Genomic DNA, 24,093 nt, shown 5'->3' with positions numbered 1-24,093 from the left:
ACTGCAAACAAGAGGAGCAATCAGAGAGATGGATTTTTAAAAGCTTATATGTTCATAAGGATTTCCATCATCTCTCTTATTTCCCTGAGTACATAAAATAGCCTCTGTGCCTCTCTCTGGTCTCACTCGGCTTCATACAAAAGTAGGGCTGGGCTGGAGCTCAGTAAATGCAAACTGTAAGCATTGACATTATATACGTATAATTGCAGTCCTGAAGTATAAGAAGACTGATGAAGAAGAATCGCTGAAAGAGAAATTTTCAAGGCTGAATATTCACTCCATTAGCAAAAAGTCCAAGAGAGTCACAAGTCACCTGAAAATCCTGACCAGCGGAGAACCTCAGGTACTGAGCTACCCAGTACTTTGTCATATGGCATCTGTAAAAAGTCAGTGTGCCTTAGTAGTCACTGCTCAGAATCAAGGAGCCCTGGGTTCAAGTGCTAAGTTGGATGTGCAGCTTAATAGGGGACGTTGGGTCAGTATTGGAGCTTCTCCAAGGAAATTTAAACTCAGTGCTCCGGAAGAACAAAAAGAGTTGCATTTGTCTAAAAGGTAGATGCAGAAGGGGTAGCTGAACTGGTCCGGAGCAGCCGAACATAGTTTGAGTCTAGTGGTACATAACTGAAGAAGTGTGCTTGCACATGAAAGCTTATATCTTAAAGGTACTACTGGACTCAAATTTGGTCTTTTGTTTAAAAGGTGTTTCTTTTGCGCTATGAATTCTGAGAACAAGGCTGGGGGTTTACGGAGTCTAGTTTGGGAAATATGATAGTGATGGAAAAGGACAGGTGTAATAACATTATTAAGGCTTTTAAGCACCCCCCCCCCATGCTTTAGTCCTTTGATGTAGATTAGGCTGAGAGAAGAGAGGACTGAACAAAGTGAGCTAGATCTGCACAAAGGATTCTCAGTGAAGCTCTCATTCTTTCGTTCCTTTCTTTTTATCCTTTAGCTGGTGATTGGTAGAGCAGCTTGTCCTCTCAGCCAATATACTGCTGTAGGTATCGCTGGAGTTTTTGCCTTGTTTATAATATGTTTCCACTCTTGGCAATTGGTGGAAGTAGTTTTGGCCATGTGGATAGTCAATCGCTGGTTTCTAAGGTCTTCCTCGATCTGTTTGAGCCATGTTTCCTTTGGTGCCAGTCGTTGGATCTTCCATTCAGTTGGTCATTCTCAGCAGAGGAGTAAATGAGGCAGTCTGCTGGTGTCCATTCTGCAGACATGGCCAAGCCATCGCAGTCTGCCCTTTTGGATTTCTTCTTTAGTTTGCGACTGGTTGTCACATGTTGTCCGAATTGCCTCATTTCAATTATGATCACAAAGAGAGACACCCGGAATCTGCCACAAGCATCACATTTTGAAACTCTTGAGTTTGATTATGTCAGGTTTTAGTAAAGTCCATGTCTCTGATCCATACAGGACAGCGGTTCTCAGCTTTGGGGTCGGGACCTCATTTGGGGTCGCTTGGCCCCTTCCTCGGGGTCACCAGGTTGCCCGCCGCTGCAGTGGTGGCCAGCAGCGCCAGGTGGCATCTAGAGCCGGGTGGTGGCGGGTGGTGGCAGAGGCAGCCAAACAGGGATGGCCCATCCATTGAGCACAACTAGGCAGCTGCCTAAGGGGCCAGAAGTGTAGTGTGCCCAGACAAGCCCTATGGCTGCCCCATCCATGGCAGTGGCATCTAACTGTGGCAAGCAGCGACCCACCTGATTCCAGGGAATGGCCTGTAATACATCTGCTCCTTTCGCCCCTCCAGTGTGGGTCAGGTCCCTTTTCCCAGAGCTGTTTGCAACCTGGTCTGCCCTTTCAGGAGGCATGGCAACATGGCAAACAATAGCCTCAGCCTCAACTGTAAAGGTGAAATGAATGGGGACAACTTTCTTGCAGTGGGAGACAAAAAGTGAGAGAAGGGGCAAAAAACTTTGGCCACCAAAAACCTTTGGGCTAGCCTCACATCCAAAGGTGCCTTGACTTTCCCAAAATGTTGTAGAAAGATCTTAACAAAGCAGAGGAAAGACAGAAGGGGGATGAATAAGAAGATGACATCATGGCAGGATGCTCATGAAAACAGTGGTATGGCAAGGAAGCCAAGGCGTGGAGCAAAATATGTGTGTGCAAATAGCCCCTGTGAGCATCACAATAAATGAGGCTTAACACAGCACTCTTCCCTCATTGGATGATCAGGGAGAAGAGAACCCACCTTAGTAGCTTTTGTTTCAGAGAAACCTGGATGTCTGGGTAGTTTCTCAAGCTCAGGTGGGCTAGAAAGAAATCTATATGACAGATATCTTATTCTATTGTTGCTTTGTATCAAAATCCCATGACTTTGTACTATACAGGTCCCATACATTAGCCTCCCCCAGAACCAGCACTTCAGTGAAATGGGGTGTGCTTTTCCCAGGGATAATAGCTGTGGCAAATATCCTTTTCTGTATGTGATTCACCTTGCTGCACTTCATCAGTATTCATATGCCGATTATTAAGGGCAGTGCATTTTGCCTTCTAGGCAAAGTGCTTTCAAATGTCAAAATTAATTTGACTGGTAGCCCAGAATGGGGGGAAAAGATAATGTCTCTGAGTATTTCCTGTTTATTAGGGGAAAGAAGTCCTTTGTGCTTATGTCAGGTCATGTGTTCGTATACCAAGTTCATGCATGTATGTATGTGTGTTTGTGTGTGTGTGTGTGTGTATGTATGTATGTATGTGTGTGTGTATATATATGTGTGTGTGTGTGTGTGTGTGTGTGTGTGTATGTACATACGTACGTACGTACATACGTACGTGTGTGTGTGTAACCGCTCGGTGAGCAGTATCATATTTGCTTAAGGGCTTGGGGGGTGGAGAGTGGGCAGGGCTGGTCCAGGTGAGGGCCCAATCGGAAGGCGCAAAGCCAGGACAGGCCACAGGATAGGCCACAGTTCTAGCCAGTCAGGAGGCACTTTGCCCCCCACCCATGGAGCCTAAGGGCTAAGTGGGCGGTTGGCCCTATCATTGTGCCAAAGTTCTGACAGGGCCTGCCCACCCAGCCCAGCCAGGGGCAATCTGGAGAAATGGCTGCCAGTCAGCCCTGACCACCGCAGGGAGAGGAGGTCAGCAGGGCTGCCAAGGGGGATGAGAACAGAGGCTTGGACAGGCTGTGCCAGACCTTTTTGCCCCAAGGCTGTCCTAACTGCCATGTCCAACTGTAACTTTGCCTCAGAACCCTGACAGAGCTGGCAGGAGGCTGCAGAGTGCTCCCCTCCCCCCTTCAGGCCTGCTGCGAAGGAGCCTCTGACAGGCCCTGACTGAGGGGAGGGAGCGTTTCCAAGAGCAACGCAGGGGAGTCTGAGGGCCTTCCTTTTGAGGGGGGGGACTTTCCCCTTCCGCCAAACAGTTGCCTGACAGGGAGGCCACAGAAAAGCCCCTTCTCACTTAAAATACTGCTCTGGCCGGGGGTTAGACACAGCCAAGCCATGTGTCTTTCTTCTTTGCAACTCTCTGCGGATTTGAGGCCACTGCACAGCATTATTCTGCTGATGAAACTGTTTTTTAATCTCCTGTTTCATCTGCACAACAACCCTGTGCAGTAGGCCTCAAGTCTTTCAATTCAACAACAACCTGTGTGGGAGGCCTTAAATGTTTCTTCTCCACCACAACCCTGTCCAAAGTAGCCCTTTCTGCCTGGGGAGCTGATCTTTATATTCTGAAGATGAGCTGTAATTCCACGAGCTCTCCAGGCCCCACCTGGAAGTTGGCTACCCCTGGGTTAGAAATATTCCTCGAGTTTGGAGGTAGGACTTCAAAATCATACAATGCCTCAGAGTCTGGCCTCCATTTTTGCCTGCAGAGCTGATCATTATAATCTAGAGATGAGCAGTGATCTAGATACTATGGTAGAGGCTTGCAGACTGCAGTTGGTGTGTGTGTGTGGGGGGGGAGTTGTCCAGGTGTGTCCCTCCTGGGCTATGAGCTATGACCAGCCCTTACCAGCAACTGTTTGTATTCTGCGGCACAAACAGACAGACAGACCAGCATCAGTACTGTGAGTCTGGAAAGTGCAGGAAGATCTAAATAAAGAATATTTACAGCCTGAAACTGTAAATAGTGAACAAGTAAATGGCTGGAGAGACATGGAAACTGTATTGACTTTTTTCAAGCTTGGCCTGGCAGATAAAAAACAGTATACAAAATTTTACTAAGGTCAAGACTGCTCTGCACAGAGAGACCTCCTCTTAGGGTTGCCAGCTTATTTGTGAGGCTCTCTATCCTACCTCCGTCACGAGGAGTCTGCTATGGGGAGAGGAAGAGAAGACAATTGGAAACTGCTTTGAGGTACCTGAGGCCTGCTGCGTCACCCATTCCCAGTTCTCTCAGACCTCTCACAGCCCCACATCCCTTGTAGGTCGTCTATTGAGGGGAGACGAAGGGATAAGATGTTTGTAAACTGCTTTGAGACTCCTTTGGGTAGTAAACAACAGGGTACAAAAAAACCCAGTTCTTCTTCTAAGGAGAAACCATGAAAGAAGCATGTGGGCACATAACATTTTATCAACAGTGACTACCCCATGTGTATTAGGGCAGGAGAACATTTCAGTGTCTGTGGCCTAATTCACACAAAAAGGGAAATGACGCAGAACTGGGAGGAATTGGTTGCCATGTAATCTTCCCCTAAGAAGAGTCTCCAGTCTGATTTTCCCTTCACATATCTGAGGACATGGCTCTGGAAAGCTCATCTGTAACCACCATGCCATAATTCCCAAAGGTCAGTCCTCTCCCACACTCAATGAACATTCCACACCACAGGTTCTTGACACCCATATCTCCACACCCATGCCCTCATTTGTCACCATGCCACCACAACCTCCCACACAATGCACACATTCAACCCTATGCCCTTACAGACTGGACAACTCCTCCCCTTCCTCTTCCTACCACCAAGTTCTAGCGCCCGTTGTATTCCTGGATACAATAGCTAATTTTGTGCCTGGGGCAATATAAAATTGTACTTTCATAGTAATTACTTTGGTTGAAAAGTAAATACAAGAATAATAGTAACAGTGTTTATTGTAGTCATCATAGACTTTTTCTGTGCTCCTCAGCTCTGTGCACCTGCCCTTGTTGAAGCTCTGAGGTAGCCTAACACCCAGGTCTCACTATGGGTGGGCAGGTAATTGTGAGTTCCTGCATTCTGCAGAGGGTTGGACTAGATGGCCCTGGAGATCCCTTCCAACTCTATGATTCTATGTCTCCTGGGGGGTCTTTTGAAGCATGTCCTTTCCCAGTGAGGTGGAGGAAAGCCAAGACTGGCTCTTCCCTTTAGGGGAAAAGGAAGTGGACACCAGGAACTACACCTACAGGTAACACAAGTGACCTGTTGGGGATCCCTGACATTGACACAAATCTACTAAGAATATGTCCATGCTAGTTCTATGGTTAAGGTTACCATGTCCAGGTTGGGAAATACCTCAAGATTGAGGAAGGAAGCAGCTGTTTTCCCCAGGGGAACCAGTCTGGCTCCTTGAGATAAATTGTGATTCCAGGAGATCTCTAGATACCACCTGGAGGTTGGCAACCCTATTCCATGGTGGTGTCCATGGTGACTAAAACCACCCTTGTACCTAAACTGTGGAGACTTGGCCCCACTGGGGCACCATTCTTGGGATCCCAAACGGAAGCGGGTGAAATGAGCCATAGCACTCTCCTGGCCGTTGCCTTCACAGTACACTTGATCTTAGCCAAAAGGCCGAGGAGCCTTCTTAACTCTTGCAAATTGTTTAACGTACTTAAAAAATTCTGGTCACAACCCTTGCATGTCCCCAGCAGCACTCAGAATCCTAATGCCCGCCACAATGAAAGGTTCTTAATTGTGAAGCAGAGTTGTTTTTCTTCTGTCAGCGAGACCTTTCTGTTCAGTGCTCCCTTTTGTCAACACTTTTCAAGCTCAAATACCAGAGAGAGAAAATAGCAGCAGCAGCAGCAACGCTTTTTGTGTATGAATGAGCCTCCTTCCTTCCATTAATTAGAGGTTCAGAGTGCTTATAATTTCCCATCTCTGACATCTGCAGTAATTCCTTCAATGTAAGAGAGGAAAACCAGGTTTGACATTTTCAAGGTTGTTTGTTTTTCGGCACATAAGAAATCACATAAGCAAATCAAAAACGCCAGCCTCCCCCTTGAACAAATCAGGAAGGGTACAGGCCTGATGCTAAAATAATAAGAGTCTTATCCTCTTCTGTAGATGTACCATAATGACCAAGGGGATTGTGACAGACTACATTTTTAAAAGCTTAGAAGTTGTGGGTAAACAGATAAAGGACTGTGAAGGGTTAATACTTTACAGACACAGAAAGCCTTGAATGAGAGGCTGCTCCAAGGAATCTGATTGGTCAGCAGAAGCAGAACAGAAATAGACTTTTGAACTGAAAGCTGAGGAGAATTCAGTCTGATTTTAGCCCTAGATGAGGAGAGTTGAATACTGACAGTTTTGGAATCAGCTCTGGCTGAGAGCAGTTTAACACTGACGGGAAAACTGAGGAAAGTTAGCAAGGACACGGGGGTTGTTAGATGGAGACTCCCATTAATGCTAAGAGGAAAGTGGATAGACATCTAGAGAGAGAAGAAAATGCCATATCCAGTCAAATGAGTTAGCTGTGAAGAGTGCAGAGATCCCTGGTCTGATGTTAGAATAGGAACCTTAAGAGTCAGTTGAAAACTCAAAACAAGTACTAGTGTTTCAAGAGAGCAGGGGAAAGAGTGTACCAGCATTCTAGAAACCAAAAATGTTAGAAAATACTAATGAAAGTGTGCTGGAGTGTTTGGAAAATAGAATATTCACAAAGCCATGTATAAAATATATACAGGCAATGTACAGTGGCCAACTCCAAGTTTGGAAATTTCTAGAGATTTGAGGATGAAGCCCTCAGCAAACTATAATGTCATAAAATCAATCCTCCAAAGCAGATGTTTTTTTGGGGGGTTGGGTGGGGAAGGTAACTGATTTCTATAATCAGAAGTTCAACTGTGAGATCTCTAGGTTCCACCTGTAATTAACAATCCACAAACAATATATTGTTAGTCATGCATTGGTTTGTTCCTGTAGAGCCCTCATCTACTTCCCTCCCTCAGAAGCAAGCTTTTCCCTCTGCTTTTCTTTTCCTTCTGTGCTGAGCTGTCCTAGTTCCATGTTTTCTTCTTTCCTGAGGAATTCTGGCTTTTCCACCCTGTCAAAGTATAATACTTGGCTGTTTGCTCAGTTTAGGAACTTGAGGGAAGGAATGGGAGCCCCCTTTAATTTATATAATTTATTTGAGAAGTTTTTATATTCCAAATTAACAAAATATTTTATTTAACAAAGAGAGCAAAGATCACGTGAAATAAGGGGTAAGATTCCTGAGGTAGCTCAATATAAATAAGGTAAAACTGGTACATGCACAGACTTTAGTCCTTATATTTCAGGCTAAGTAATGAGTACTCACAGTATCAACCCTTGCAGGGTTGGCGGTTTGTGTTGTTGTTGTTGTAAGGATTGCAACAAGATAACATGTGCAAAGCTCTGAAGGGAGGAGAGCTTTGACTCTCAAAAGCTTATATCCCCCAAATCTTATTCATCTCTAAGATGCTACTGAACTAAAATCTAGCTGCTCTTCTTTGGGCAAAGTCTTTCCCTGTCTTGGTCATCTTCACTCTTACTTTGTTCTTCTAACAAGAACATCGATGGTGTCCTCTCTCCTTTTATAAGAGAATTCTTGCTTTACTGTGTTTGAACCATTTGTTCCCCAGCCTGGTTATGATACAAAAGTTTAGCCAGAGTGGAAGATAATTCTTAATACAATGCAGCACAGTAGAACAACAAGTGGGGAGGGGCAAGATTTCGTTCTCCTCATTTGCGTACTCTCATTTTAGTTTAAACAAAGTTGAGCAGGGGGTTGGACTAGATGGCCTATAAGGCCCCTTCCAACTCTATGATTCTGTGATTCTATGAGTTCCCTGCATTTGTACTCTCATTTTCTTCACATCAGTGTTAAAAGTTTTTACTTTAAGAAACAGAGTACAAAGACTAGGGTTGGCTCCTGAAGCACTCCAGAATAAATAATAGTAATAATAATAAAATGAGACCACAGGACAGCAATCCTGTGCAGCATGTGGCAGAACATTAACAGTATTTCTTTGCGATAGATTCAAGTGGGTAGCCGTGTTGGTCTGAAGTAGCACAATGAAATCAGAGTCCAGTAGCACCTTTAAGACTAACAAAGATTTATTCAGGGTGTGAGCTTTCAAGTGCTTGCACTCGAAAGCTTATACCTTGAATAAATCTTTGTTGGTCTTAAAGGTGCTACTGGACTCTGATTTTATTTCATTGGAATATGCTGTCCTTAAAATATAAATTAAAGTTTGTTTTTGCTGTTATGGTCCAACTCCTATTTCACAAGCTTTCTAGCAATATTCAACAAGGTGCCATACTTTGAATTAAAGAACAAGCCTAACAGAGATACTTCCATTACATAGTTCTGTGAAGTTTCTTTCATCCTAACCATATTGTTCAAATTTTTTTTTTAAAGGTGAAAGATGAAATTTTCAATAAAGAAGAAAAGTTGTTCAGAAGTCTGGAAAAAACTGTGAAACTGTGTGTGAAGAATATTTCACTGTCTTCACAACATCTGGAGGTGAGTGTGATTTGTCAATCCTTCAGCAAGTTCAGAGGTCACTTGCACACATTGGTTCATCCAAGGGAGAAGGAAACTGCTCCTCTGAAACTCGCTCTGAGATCTCTGAGTGGGATATTTTAAAGCTCTCGACTACCAAGGAAAGATGCATCACTCATGCAGCCAGATCCCACGGCTGCTTATTTGGAAGTAACTGTTGGAGGGGCTTCCTCCCAAGACAATCCATACAGAGTTGCATGCAGTGCCATCTCTCATAAAACATTTAAGATTTTAAGCCAAGTATGCGTAGTGTGGCAGGTGGCATGTTGGACTAGGACAGGGGTAGTCAACCTGTGGTCCTCCAGATGTCCATGGACTACAATTCCCATGAGCAGTTTGCTCAGTGTTTGCTGGCAGGGACTAATTGAAATTGTAGTCCATGAACATCTGGAGGACCATAGGTTGACTACCCCTGGACTAGGATATTGGCGAGTTTGTAACTTTGCATAGTGTAGAGTTGACAGGGTTGGGAATTTGTTGAGATTTGGAAGTGAATTGGGGGGGGAGGGGGCTCAGTAAGGGTTTGATGCTGCAGCATTTGCCCTCCAAAGCTGCCATTCCCTCCTGGGGAACAGATCTCTGTGGTCTGAAGATCAGATGTAATGCTGAAAGAACTCTGGATCCTGCTTGAAGGTTGGTAACTGAGGCTGCCACCACAGGTTTGGGAAATTCTTGGAGATTTAAGAGGAGTGACTGCAGAAAGCAGAGTCTGTGAAGGGGAGGGAGCTCAACAAAGATGTGATGCCATAGAATTAATTGAAGTAGGCCTTTACTCCAGAGGAACGGACCCTTGTTATTTGGAGATCCTTTGTAATCCCAGAAGAACTCCAGGCCCCATCTGGAGGTTGGTGACCTTGTGAAATAATCTCACTGTTTTCCAGGGAAGGGCCCGGAATGAAAGAGCAGTGTTCAAGAAAAGCTATAGGTCCAGCTATCTGTTAAGAAAGTACACAGGAGCAAACTCTGTAAAGAACCTTGTTGTCACAGCGGTCTTGTTGGTTTGGGGGGCGGGGTTCTTTCAGTAGAATGAAGCACAGTTTCTTGAGTCAGGGGAATTTGGGCTCAGGCAAAGCCACTTCCTTTTCTGCCTGAGCATTCATGAAATCATGCGCTAGTTGTAACCTCAATATGACTGCTGGCAAGCAGTTTGTTTGTGTTTTGTTTTAAAATAAGGGAGTATGAAGTGAAGATCTGATCGATGTACGTCCAGCTGAATAAAGTGATAGAACCTTAACTCTGGCCTTGTAGTTGCAAGTGGGAGATGGCAAAGCAAAATCCCTGTAGGCGAAACAAAAGAAGCTTAAAAGGGCTTCCTGCTGGACATTGGGCTGCTTTCAGGGTCCTTCATGGGATTCTCTACCTACCAAGTGTTTGGATCAGACTGTTCTATCATTTCCTTTTCCCTGTTTGTGAAGTAGGCTTCTAGCTTTTGTATTGTGGATCCCATTCATTGGCAAACATAGTAGTGAACTGGATAAAAAATAGGAGACATGTAATTGGCAAGAGATAAATGACCTGCCTTGCAGCTTGTTTCCTTAAGTGTATGCTTTTATTTTATTTTTTTTTACTATTATTTGAATTTTCCTGAATATTCTTGCACATATTAGCAGGAATTTGGTGAGACCTTTCTCACATTCCACTTTCTGAGCCTGCCATGTCATTGCTTTCAGGAGTCCAGGAACCTAGCTGTCCAGAATGCAGTCGACCTTCAGGATATTCTGTGTGTGAGAGAGAACTCCGACTCTTTGAACACATCCATGAATGTTGAAACCCCCTGCGATAGATTTGTGAGTTCTTTAAATCTACAGCTTTGCAAGGAAAATGTGTTGGATGCTATGCTTATTGCATGTGGACAAAGTTCCACAACAAAATCTAGCAGGGAGAAAAGAATTGGCTTTTTAAAGCACAACGTGTAGTAGTCTAGATTTATTTCACATCAAAGGTCTGCCCTTTCAGAGTCACAGGGGAAGAACACAAAGACCATCTGATATAAGTTAGTGTTCTAATCACACAATAGATGATGGGTTTGAAACTAATCCAATTTGCTTTGTTAGTCTGTTGTAGCAAAACAGTGCACAGGAGAATACCTTGAAGCTACTAGATTTGTATTCCAGCATAAGCATTCATAGACAAGATCCCACTTCTTCAGGGCCTCAGCAGAATAGGCTTTGGTTCATGAAAGCTTTTGTTGGAATAAAATTTTTCACCCTTTAAGGTGCAGGAAGACTCCTGTCTGTTTCCAGAGTAGTTAACAGAACTTTACCCATATGTGACTCCTATTTACTGCAGGCCCCTACTTGTTTCTCAGTCATTTGAACTTATTCAACACAAGATACACAGAAGTCTAGGGTGAACCACGTTAGATCCCTTCTCTTTTCTATGATTCTTATTGTAAGCTAGCTGTTGCTTTATTTTCTCATGCATATGATTTGGGCTCAGGAAGAATTGTCGGTTTTAATGAATAAGTGTTTGTTGAGCTGGTGTCTTCACCATTTGTTTCCCTGCTGGACACATCTCAAGACAAGCCAACTAGACAAGAAGGTTTTGACTCCACTGTCAGTATTACAAGCCCTCTTCCCGGGACCTCAGAAGCTGATTCAAAAACGGTACGACAAACTGCTGGACTACCATGGCTACCACCAAAAGGCTGCAGGGGATGAGATGGACCTGGCCAGAAAAGAGTATGAAGCTCTCAATGCTCAGTTGGTGGAGGAGCTTCAGAGGTTCAATGAGGCAGCAAAGAAGATTGTGACCAACTGCCTGTGCAGCTTCGTCATCCTCCTGAGGGATCTGACGTCGTCAGCCTTGCTGGCCTGTTCCACTGGAGAATCTCCTGGGCATGTAAGTAGACTTTTGCCGCATCTGTACGGAGAGAATGTACTATCCTTAAGTGCCTAATATCTAAGTGATGTTCAAGAGCTTTAAAAAGATGAGCTCTTGGCCATGGGTAGACTATCTTTCCTGACAAGCGTTCTAAGAATTATATCCAATATAAATCATACAATATTTGGTTTCATAGAGTTGGGCCTACATGGTCATCTAGTCCAATCCCCTTCACAATGCAGGAACTCACAATTACCTGCCTACCCACAGTGAACCCAGTTTCATGCCCAAGTGATCTCTCCACCAAAATCTCCAGAATCCAGCCTGGAGGAAATTCTCCTACCTTCCCCCAGTGGCAATCAGCAATTTTCTGGGTATAAAAGGAAGGGCCATAAGAGACAAACACTGGCACATCCCTTCCTGCCCCCCCCCCCCGCACTCACAATCTTCCTAAGTTTATAAAATCAGCATTTCTGTCAGATGACTACCTAGCCTCTGTTTTAAAAACTTCCAAAGAAGGAGAATCCACCATCTCTGGAGGAAGCCTGTTCCACTGAGGAACCACTCTAACTGTCAGGAACTTCTTACGGATGTTTAGCCAAAAATTCTTTTGAATTCATTTCAACCCATTGGTTCTGGTCCAACCCTGTGGAGCAACAGAAACAACTTCGCTCCATCTTCTATATGACAGCCCGTCAAGTATTTGAAGATGGTTATCATATCACCATCATGTTGCAACAGCTTGCATCAGTCAGTACATTCCTCAACGTTGATCCTGGACTACATTAAAGCTCCAATCCCAGGTGTACCTGTCCCAGTGAACTCAGTTAAATATGCATAGCAGTGGGCTGCAGAAGATATTACATTTAGTGCACCTAAGAGCTGTCCTAAGAAATGACTCATCTCAGCTTGTTCTTTCTTTCATGCGGTTCAGCTTTTCCAGTGTGCTTACAGCACTCTCTAGTGGCATTAATTTTATACTTTCTCAACCAGGTTTTGGGCCACCTGGTTGGATGCTTTTCTTCCTCCTTTGACTCAGCACCGTTGCTAGGTAATAAGCAATTTTCAGAGTGCATATATTAAAATAAATTAATATATGCAACCGAACAATGGATTTCCCTCCTCCTCTTCTTTAAGAATGGTGAAGAGTTTAGCACTTGTTTCATGGGCAAGGTAGGTTAAAAAAAAAGAGAGGGAAACAACAAAAGACATATGGGAATCAATGAGGGGATACTGAACCCCACATTTGTCTCCCTGGACACATAAGCTCTCTGATAGTAAGTAAGAATCTAGGGATGACAACTGCTTATCTTTAGAAGGTCTCCTTCATGATTAACAGCAGGTGCAGTCTTCCCCAGCAGAGAAGAGAAACAATGAGAAAGACTTTTTCTACTCTGTTTCTATCATGCAACCCTATAAGGGAAACAGGTGGCAGCTCCATTTTATGGTCTGCCCAATTCACTATGGCTGAATTCACTGTGCAGTAATATTAAAAAATCTTTCCTGATCTTCATAATAGTTTCTATTTAGTATCTTTCCTCCAAGGTATACCTTTCCTTCAGAGAGGTATAATGGTTCACCATTACAGATTTTTAGTCTAGGTGGGGTTGATGAGACTGAGGAAAAGTGACATACTCAAAGTCAGCCAGCAAGCTTTGTAGCAAGGTGCAGTGTAACCTGGGAGTCCAAGAGCCATTTGGCTGCCATAGCCCACTGGCTTTTCCATTTGTGTCTGTATATCATTTCTAACTGGTTGTATATTTTCAGATCTCTTGTCAAGATACCACCCAGGTTCAGCAACAGGTGCTGGAAGAGGTGCACAGTCTGAATTTTGTTAAAGAAAGTAACAGCACAACTTTTCTTGAGAGGAAACTGAGCTTTGAAAAGAGGAGACCCACACCTCCACAGGTTTGCATCATGTCCTTGACTGTGAGAAGCTGACATAAGGAAATGCCTTTTTTCTTCTCCTTGTAAATAAAGCATACTTGGTTATAGACTGATGTGAAATCTAGAAGAAGCTGAACATTCTTAAGCTGAACATCCTATGTGTGCTTATTTGGAAACAGGATTGGATGGCACATATGGCTAAAACTAGGTTGTCCCCTTTATGTTCAAAATACCTATAGGTTGAACATGAAATGGAAAAATCTGGCATGTTTCTTGATTCCAGTTGTCTTTGTAGAGTGCATGTATATGTGTATGTAAAGACATCTGTATGAAATCTGGTTGTTAAGGTAAAACATTTCAATATAGGTATGTGCTTAGCTGCAACAACTATTAAAATTGTCATTACAGGAATAAGCCTTGGAAGCCCTCAGGTTCACATCTCCATGCTCCCAGCAAAGAGTACAATGTATTGTTCTGTCCACATTAGATGAAACAGCAAACTGTGGAATGTTCCACTGCCTACAAGCATAAACTATAGTTTAGAACCTTGATTTGCAGGCAAGAAAACAAACCAACATTTGTTGTTACCAAGCTACATGCAATGGAAACAGTATGTGAACCTGAGAATACTTGATCCTATAATGATAATCTGGATGCAGCCAATGTTTTAGAAAGCTCATCTGTCACAAATATTTTTCACATGTGCTACAGCCTTACAAATGATTTCCTGGGAGTAAGTCCCATTGAATAAAATGGAACCTTCTGACTGGACTTCCTTAAGATTGCTCCTATAATCATTTTAGTCTAAATTTATTTGTAAGGACACATGCTTAAGTTTCCTTCAAATGCCCTTAATAGTAGGTTTTCCTGTTCCATGAAAACTATCACTTGTGAGTAAAGCTTTACTTTTAAATTTATTGCAATACTTTTCTAAAGTATTTTCTCAAAGCAGCTAACCATCTAAGACAAGTTAAGTAGCCATCCAAAGCAGATGAGTGAAAAAGATTTTTCTGGCCTCTAGTGGAATTGGTAAGAGGACCTTGTTTGGAGACAGGATCTGACAAGTGTGTCCACACAACTGAAAAGACTCCATAGTTTGTTATTTCTGATTAAAGGGGTAGATTTGAAGATTCTGCAAGATCACAAAATTGTGAAATGTTCCTCTAAATCCAAAAGAATTTCTACTCCTCAATGAATGTTTTTGGAATCAGGATTTGTGTCTGCTGGACATTTCCCTCACTCTCTCTGGGTTGTCCAGCTGGCTGTTTCATTTTCAATATATCTGTGTTACAGTCCCACTCGGATAATTGGCATATGATCCTCAAAAAATGGCTGCAGCTTGACCCCATTAAAAGAGGGACTCTTTGTTAATAAGTCAGATTTTATATTTTTCAGGGATTCATTAGAACATATTTTATTAATGCTGATAATCTGTTGGGTATTGCTGTTTGCTTGCAGCCGGCCACCAAGATTCTGCACCAATGATCCTAAGCATTTAACTGCAAAGGTTATTGGGATTACTTTCAGAGTAGAAATACAGCTTTGCATAGATGAAGTTTCCAAGTGAAAATGCATAATGTAGGAGTTCTGATCCTATATGTGTTTGCTTGGAAGTAACTGGCCCAGGGCCACATCCCACCAGCCCAGAGAAAACAAGCGGCATCCTGCATCATTTCTCTTTAAAATGACAGTTCATTCCACATCCCTTAGCTGTATCCTTGTCAGGAGCATTCCTTTAAGTTGTAAAGCCAGTTTGGTGTAGTGAATAGGAGTGCGGACTTCTAATCTGGCAAGCCAGGTTCGATTGTGCACTCCCCCACATGCAGCCTTCGGCTCGCCACGGCACTGATAAAACTGTTCTAACAGAGCAGTGATATCATGGCTCTCTCAGCCTCACCTACTTCACAGGGTGTCTGCTGTGGGGAGAGGAAAGGGAAGGCGACTGTAAGCGACTTTTGGTAGAGGAAAGCAGCGTATAAGAACCAACTCTTCTTCTATTGATAAGGCAATCCTGGAGACTGAATTTGCAAAACGGAAGAAAGAAATTCTTTAAAGTATACACAGAAGGAACCTTAACATGTAACTGAGCCCTCAGAGAGCCTTGTCTGCCCTCCCCCAGCCATCTGAAAAGATTCCCCATAGAAAATAATGGAGCGGAAATATATCAGAAACTTGGATCTGAAAATCATATTGGTATTTGGAACTCAGGCACAGACAAATATCAATATTCTTCAGCTCCAATATTTCCAGATCCGAAAAATACAAAAACAAAATTGTTTGCTGTACACCCCTAATATTTCTCACTACACATCTGTGTGGCACCTCTGAATCCTCCCCATGCAAAAAAAAAAAAGAATAGCATCCCTTTAATTACCTTTTGTATAGCATGTGATTAAAACCCGCTGCTTAGATTCAGATGTGTTTGGAGTGCCCCGTAGCATTCAGGAGCCACAACTGCCTTACTTGTCCCATATCTGTAACTTGTCATTCTCTCTATAATATAACCTAATCCAAGGATTACAGGTTTTTCAGCTCTGGCCGTGTGATGGGTTTGGGAGGAGGTGTAGTTGCACATTCTGTCATTTTTCAAGATGACTTCAAAATGCTTTCAGTTAATTGACATTGAGATGATAGCTGCATTAAGATTGGAGAACCCGGCAAATTTCCTGTGCATGACTATTCATAGGAGATTAAATTCCCAGCCTTCAAAGTAAAATGGGCAAGTGGAAATACATCAGCCCACCTGCTGCGCACATGGCTCTCCATACTTAAGTGCCTATTTAGAGCATTTGCCATGTCCATGTGTGCAATGACATAGCTGCACTGCAGCGCTATCAGGTAACTAGCTCTGTTAATACACCTGGCAACAGACTTGCAGGAAAATTTACTCCTATGCAAAAAATCTTTATATGAGGAGTGAACTTCAGTGATTCCGCAATGACTTTTTGGTGAAAAGAAAAACCGTTCAGTGAGCAGTCAGTCACCTAAGTATATCAGCAGAAGTTAGTCAGAGATTGGAACATACTTAAATGACCATGTATGATCCAGTAGTCACAAGCCCTGTACATATAGAGAGCCAGTGCTCACTAGGGATGGGGATGAACTAGCTCATGAACTTAATGTCATGATGAATTTTGACTGGTTTCTGCTTCACAAAGTCAAGTTTCACACTGCACAAACTTTACAGCTGTTTATGGAGGTTCATGATGGTTTGTGAGTAGAAACATTCCCAGACAGACTGTCTCCATTCAATCAAAATGTTTACAGAACTGCAATGCAACAACTTGGAGAGCACGTAGAATAGTATCTGGGGTAGGTCCCCAGAGACTCTGATGCCTCTAGCTTGCACATAATCCATTCTGTGCATTCAAGAACCAGGTAGTCATTTCCCCAGAAAAGTACTTTCATGGAGATACCTTCTTTTGGGGGCTGTAACTTGGATCCCATAAATCCAACCCTCACCAAACTTGGAGGGCTAGTGGAGGAGATTCAGTCAAAGATTCCTTGAGAGTTTGGTGTCTAATGCCTCACAAACCAAACTTGTTTACAAGGCAGCTAAAATTTCATGATGATCCCTGGTTCATGAACCAGGCATTCCATGAACAGAACTATGTTTCACCAATTCATGCCCAGCCCTAATGCTCACTCAGTGGGAGCAGGAATGAGCTCCTGTCCAAGGCAACAGAGACATTATGCTTAAATGCACATGAGTTTGACCACGCTGCCTATTATGCACATTTGCCAAACAGAGGCACGGTGTTTACACAAGTGGCACCATGAGCACAAAGGAAGAGGCAGCATTGGCATAGTCATTCTGTTCTTCCTCTACGTATTTTGGCTCTGTATTCTATTGGGATTTGGGAATATCAGGAATTATCCAGGGGTGGGTGGGTGGGGGTTGCACGTGCTATTTCAGGGATCCCTTTCACTCCCCCCCTCCCCCCCGAATGGCTTGCAGACATTTCAGTGGTTCCTTTTGCTTTCCTCCATTTGGAGGGAGGGGGGAGTGAAAGGGGAGGTTTAAATGGCAGGCAACCATTTCAAGGATCCATTTTGCTTCCCCCCTTCTTAACAGAGGGGTCTGAAAAGGATCAGTGGAATGGCTGCAAGCTAGTTCAACCGTCCATTTCACTTCCCTGCATTTGGAAGGGGGAAAGCAAAAGGAAGTGTTTAAACGGCTGCTGGCAGTCACATCAAGCTGCTAGGTTTAAACGGCCAGCAGCCATTTCAATAATTCCTTTTGTCCCCTCCCACTTGGAAGTGTGTGTGTGTGTGGGGGGGGGAGAAGCAAAACAGACAGCTGATTAGTGTAGCTGAAATATATGCCTGAAAAAAGCAAGAAAAAAAAACTTTTATTCAGGTCAGCTATATTGGTTGTCAGAACAGCTTAGAGACCTGTATTCATCATTAAAATGCTAAAAAAAATTAACAGTAAGGTATTTCCCTCAGTTTGGGTGAACCAAGCATTAGGCTTTGACTAGGCATGCAACAGGATGCATAGTCAGATCTCACTACTCAATTTCTGCTTCTTTCTCCTGTGGGTGGCATGGAGGGTCCAAGTTCAAATTTGTCTCCAGCCCTGAATAATAGCGACTTGTCTTATGGAGGAGATATGAACTGTGAATGTTTTCATGCTGTAGAAGATCTGCAGAACCTGAATATGTTCGTTGGCAGCATGCCTGTGGAAGGCTTGGTTCTAACCACTGTTTTTGTTTTGCCATTCCTTTTTCAGATTGAATCTCCACGTCAGACCGAAAGCCACAGATCGATCATCTTGTCTACGTACGGTCTGGATATGCTGTACCAAGCCAAGCGCAAATGCAACGCCACTCAGGAGCACGATATTTGTCTCTATGAAGGAGAGGTGGTGGCTGCTGTGGAGCAAAAGGATCCTTTTGGCAGCGCAAGTAGATGGCTTGTTGACACTGGAAGTAAGTCCCTTTGCACAGTTCACTACAGGGATATAGATCTCCCAGTGAGGGTTTTTGGACTCAAAACTGGGAGCACAGACCAAAATTAGATCCCATCAGCATGGATCATGGGGGCTAGGCCAGATGCCCTTAGATACGGTGCAGGCTGTTTCTCCTGGCAAAGGTGGAAGAATGCTTGCTGCGTGACCTTTGGGCCTCCATAGATAGGGAGGCATTCCAAATTACACCCAGGCTCTTGACTAGGGTTGGGCACTTTGGCTGCCGAAGCGGCCTTTCAGCGCTGGCTGCTTCGGGCTGGAATGGCTGCTCCGGTGGGCAAAGTGGCCAACCCAACTCTTGACAGTGGTCATAGGTATCAGACAAACCCAATCTAGCACTGGGATTGCATCATATCTTTGGGATATCTACTGGCTAGGAAAAGCATCCTTTTTTTTACTCTGTACATCTCCTTGCCATGAATAGCAATTTGAACTGTTTTACTCCAGTTTGCCATTACTTCATGAGACACCCCTCTCTGATCTTGTTTTACAACCACACCCTTTTCCATGTTCCCTTGGCTTTTTGCTCAGAGGCTCCATTTTCCTAAGGATAGAGACGGTCTTGTGCTCAGCACTCAGGTCTAAAATCCCTCCCTGGCCTAATAACTCGGGAACCAGTTTTTTCAGTCTGCCTGATTCACCTAATTCTGTCTGCCTGATGCTATTGGACTCTGCAGACTATGCCAGAAGACAGGCACTGTGAACTGCAATGTCTCTTAGCCATTGTTTGGCTCATCACACAAAAAGAACTCTGCCTTTCTCCTTTAAGAGGGCTTCAGAACACATACTAGGCCAGCCCAAGATCTTAGGTACAAGCCATGGCAACAATGGTGAAAAGGGAGTGATAAGTGCTGGAAAAAACACTTTTGTCTCCAAGTCCCCCAAAAGCTGCTGTGACACTGAGCTAAATGTACCAACTCTCTGACTTCATAGGGGGCCATCATAGGCCCCCATAAGCGCCAAATTTTGCACGGATGACAGTTTCTACAATTTGCTGCTATTGAACCGAAAAGGTTCTGGTGTGACCAGCTGTGCAGAGTTATTCCCATCTCTCCCCATTTGAGTCACTCTGCGTGAGATTGCATTGCAAGTTTCTTAGATAATAAAATAATTTGATAATCAGTATATTTGCATAATTTAATTTTTTCACGCTGCATTTCTGGGTGGCAGAAGTTTCCCTTTTACCTTGCAGTAAAGGGCTCCTGCTTTTATCAAGTGACTGCAAAATAATTCTCCCACCATCATTCTAATCCTTTTCTCCCCCTCTTTACCTAGTTTCAAAAGGATATGTTTATTCCTCCTTCTTGAAGCCCTATAACCCAGCAAAGGTGCAGAAGGATGCTGGGGAAGCCAGTATGTGTGATGGAGACTTTGATAACATCAGCCTCTTTGTCTCTTCCCGGCAAGTGGAGAATGGCTGCACCAAAACGACAGGACATAAGAGAAGCGACAGTGGCTCTTCCTATAACAGCCTTTGTGAAAAGTCTGCTGTTAATGGCACAGAGACTGACAGTGTTTACGAAATGGACGACCAACATGTAAGAATGTGTTCTCTCTCTTATCGGAGATAAAACTGGTCCTCTTTAGAGTACAGGGTGACAGGGTCCAAATCTAGAAGACTGGTTAAGATTATATAGTGTTATAAAGTGGCACATCTATGTTGACTAGACTCTATGTAAGCAACTCTTAGCATGTTGGATCCAGTGTGAGGGCCATGCAAAGATCTCTGGTTTTGATGGCTTTCCCCCTTCCTCCAGCAGACATTTCTGATACTGGGAAATTTTATTCCTGGGGTCACAGGACCCATGGGACTTAACAGTCCTTAGGTCGGAAGTCTGCAGTGGAGAGAGGAAAGGAGCCACAATCCCGCCCTTCATTTTTTTCCTGGTCTCTCTGAAAGAGAAAGGAAGGAGCCATTTCCCCTACTTCTTGCACCTTTTCCCACTTCCCTGGACAGTCACTTTTTCTGCTGACACCTTTCTTTCACTACACCAGCACCATGGGCTGCATGCGTTGAGGTTTTCCACATCTGCCATATTCTCTTCTAGATCGGGGTAGTCAACCTGTGGTCCTCCAGATGTCCATGGACTACAAGTCCCATGAGCAGATTTTTTTTGCTGGCAGGGGCTCATGGGAATTGTAGTCCACAGACACCTGGAGGACCACAGGTTGACTACCCCTGTTCTAGATGACAGGCTCACTAAAACGTGCAGCCTGAAATATGCACCCCCTCCCTCAGATGTTCGTCATCTCAGGCCCATTGAGGACGTTCATATCTGAAGCTCCTGGGTTTGAAATTTCCCGATTTGTACAATAGCAACCCAGTCCCATGTCGTGCTGTATCACTTTTCAGCCAGAATACATTCTCTACACACTGTTCATCTGATCTAGGAAATCACCAAAGGGTGTGAAAGAGTTGGTCAACAGGCTAAGTTCATTGTATTCTGATCCGTTTCTCGGGCTTGTTCTTGGGTTTCTATGAATGTTCTGTGTTTGAGGTTAGAGATGCTTAGCACACAGTGAAGTGACTAAGGCAGAGAAATATATTTTCTCCTGTTCTCCTTCTGCTCCTCCCACAGACCTTTTATGCAGTTCATGCATTTCAGGCCAGGAGTCACCAGGAACTGAGCCTTCAGGAATATCAGCGGGTTCGGATCCTCCGGTTTTCTGACCTGAGTGGCAATAAGGAGTGGTGGTTGGCTGAAGCGAAAGGACAAAGGGGCTATGTGCCAGCTAATTACCTTGGGAAGATGACCTACGCATAATGAAGAACATTATTAGGACACGATGACAGCACGTTGGCACCAAAGACTTTATTTTTTTTGTATTATTATTTTATTTTTAAATTTTAACTATGTGGGCTTTTGTACCTGCAAAAGGACATCCTTCTATCTTGGTGTAGCGGCTAAGGATAGTGTAGAAGCCACTAATCTGCAGAGCCGGGTTTGATTACCTGCTCATTCACATGAAGCCAGCTGGGTGACCTTGGACTAATCACCGCCTGTTAGAGCTGTTCTCACAAAGCAGTTCTATCAGAGCTTTCTCAACCTCACGTACCTCACAGGTACGTCTGTTGTGGGGAGAGGAAGAGAAGGGAAAGCTACTTTGAGATGCCTTTGGGTAATGAAAAGCGGAGTATAAAAGTCAACTCTTCTTCTTCATCATCTGTTCCAAAATCAAAAGCTGGTGTCTTTATGAAAAGGATATGTAAGGCTTGTTTTCATACCTTTCCTGAAATGCTTGCATTGAAGAATTTCCACTTGTATCCCTGTCACATTCCAGGTCCTGCCAGCCCTAACTTTCATGATAGTAGAACCATTCAACTATGATGTTCACTTGGGTATCCTTGGCAAATGTATGTCTTAGCGGGGGCTGGATACCTCCAGGTAGAAACTGGAGATCTCCCAGAACTTCAACTGATCTCAAAACTACAGAGATCAGTTCCTCTGGAGCAGGGGTAGTCAAACTGCGGCCCTCCAGATGTCCAAGGACTACAATTCTGGCAGGAGCTCATGGGAATTGTAGACCATGGACATCTGGAGGGCCACAGTTTGACTACCCCTGCTCTGGAGAATATGGCTGCTGTGGAGGATGAACTGATAGACTGCTGAAGTTTCTCTCCAGGCTTTCCTTACATGTCCAGGATCTTCCCAGCCACAGCTGGCAACCGTAGTCCTAACCTAACTTACTTCCAGGAGTTGAGCCACTATGGTGTGGTGCAGGGGAGGCCAAACAGTGGCTCTGCAGATGTCCACAGACTACAATTACCATGAGCCCCTGCCAGCATGCCTCTTGAGTTCCTTCAAAAAAGGGTGGTTGAAAAATAGATGGATGAACATATACCCAATTTATATTAAGGTACATGCTATGCAATAAGAGTAGGGGAGGAAAATACCATATTCTAGAAGACAATTAAGAATCCATGCACAGTTTCCCCAGCTTTATACATAACTGGACCTCATCTTTCAGTCTTCAAAAAGTATCAAGAAAGAAACACGTGAAAAAGACATATTTCATGTTTCTTGAGATGGATGGATTCTGATAAGCATAGCAGGAAATGTGCAAGATCCTGTTGCATATTTAATTCTAATTCTACCGTATATGAATATTGCAAAATGTTACCATTTGGGACAGGTGAGAGAACTAGTTCATGCCTATCTCCAACATTAAATTCAATGGGAAATGGACCAGAATGATTCCCAGCTGGAATTGAAAGCATTCTCATTTAGGTATTCTTGATGGCGAACTGACTAGCAATTGGTCACCATCTTAACTGTACTGCAACAGGGTAATCCTTGGAAGGTGGGTTTTTTTTGGGTCATATTTTACTTTTCAGATTTGTTCAAGCACACCTCCTTCATGTAGCACAAAGCAGCAAACAGCTGAATTCTATACTGCCCTGAGCCGTACTGGAGGGTCGTATAAAAATCTAATAAATAAATAATAAAATTATGTGTGACGAGTTGAGACCCAGAGCACAACAAAGCTGTTGTAGGACACAAATTTCAGGACACTTAAGGATTTCAATTCTAAAGTGTCTGTCTTCCTTACAGCCTGATTTTGCGGGGCCATTAATGGGTTATTTCAACCTGGAAACTGAAGTCACAGGCTGGTTGAAGGTACTTGACTGCTAAACTGAAAGAAAATCACATTCTTTCAGGTATAATGTTTATCCTCTCTAGGGAAAAGAGGCTTCCATGTTGTAACACTCCAAGTGGATTTGAGGTCGAAAAAAGGCTAATAACTTTCAATAAGTAATTGCCAACGGAGCCCACAATAATGTATTCATTGCATTCTCAGTATTCAGTCTTAAATGGACTTAAATGAGCCCCTTTAAGCTCCTTGAATGTATAGAGCAGCCTATGTAGAAAAACTGGTGGAATTTACAGACTAACATTAAAAATAGTGAGTTAGATGAGGAGGGCTGTCAGGTCCAAACTCTGAGAAGGCTGCTTAAAACTCACGCAGAAGGAAATTTCCATTATGTACAGGTCCCCCGCCCCCATCTCAGCATTGTGGCGAAAGCTGAATTAATAGTATCCTGTGGAATAAAAGAAGCCCTTTCAGACTTGACATCTGGTAACTCTAACCAGTAGGGATCTGGAAAAAGATGAGATCACAGTAAGGTGATATGATTCGTCAGTTGGCAGAGATGAGGGCTGTGGGAGAGGGGGTATTACATTTTGATTTGAAGAACTGAGGTTAATCAAATTAATTGCAACCATTGAACAAACAGGGTAGCTATGCAACTGCATGACTCACCAGCACAGGCTGTGTTCTCAATAATGTCAAACTGAGATGATTGCTACTGAGACTCACTTTTGCCTTTGGTAAACAAGTATAACTTCCTTATTTGAACGGGACATGCAAACATGAGATGTGCTTATTCCTCCTGCAGATGTTTCCCCATTTTTTCATATTCCATTTCTGTCCTAAAGAGTGATGCTGCATCCATCAAAACACAAACAGCTGCTACACCTGCTACAAAGATAAATTACAAGAGGCTTATCACTGTGAATTTTAACTACAGCAATATTTGGGAACCAAGATGTGTGTTTTTGAATTACTGGAATAAAGGTATATTTTTACAAGTCTGTGTGTCTGACCCCTTGTCATGTAATTATCTTACCTCTGCCCTGACTTGGATGGCGCTGTCTCATTGCCCGGAAGACCACCTAGGATGCCTAGAGTTGCTACACTAAGTCCAGCAGTGGCAAATCACCTCTGAATGTTTCT

The 24,093-nt window shown here is 43.5% G+C and overlaps 1 protein-coding gene across 1 annotated transcript in view; it reads left to right on the top strand.

Annotated features, from left to right (window-relative positions):
* Positions 1-23,948, top strand: part of ARHGEF38 (Rho guanine nucleotide exchange factor 38) — a 47,052-nt gene extending 23,104 nt beyond the window's left edge. Inside the window, exons 7-14 of the mRNA XM_077300698.1 lie at positions 210-343; positions 8,535-8,639; positions 10,349-10,465; positions 11,199-11,519; positions 13,269-13,409; positions 18,121-18,319; positions 19,633-19,895; positions 20,937-23,948. Of these exons, the coding sequence (XP_077156813.1) occupies positions 210-343; positions 8,535-8,639; positions 10,349-10,465; positions 11,199-11,519; positions 13,269-13,409; positions 18,121-18,319; positions 19,633-19,895; positions 20,937-21,122 (1,466 nt within the window). The 3' untranslated portion in view covers positions 21,123-23,948. The remainder of the gene's footprint in view (positions 1-209; positions 344-8,534; positions 8,640-10,348; positions 10,466-11,198; positions 11,520-13,268; positions 13,410-18,120; positions 18,320-19,632; positions 19,896-20,936) is intronic.
* The last annotated feature ends 145 nt before the right edge of the window (positions 23,949-24,093 follow it).

This window comes from Paroedura picta, chromosome 10 (genome assembly GCF_049243985.1).
Source record: "Paroedura picta isolate Pp20150507F chromosome 10, Ppicta_v3.0, whole genome shotgun sequence".
NCBI classification, from domain to species: Eukaryota; Metazoa; Chordata; class Lepidosauria; order Squamata; family Gekkonidae; genus Paroedura; species Paroedura picta.
This window is presented reverse-complemented; position numbering and strand designations above follow the sequence as displayed.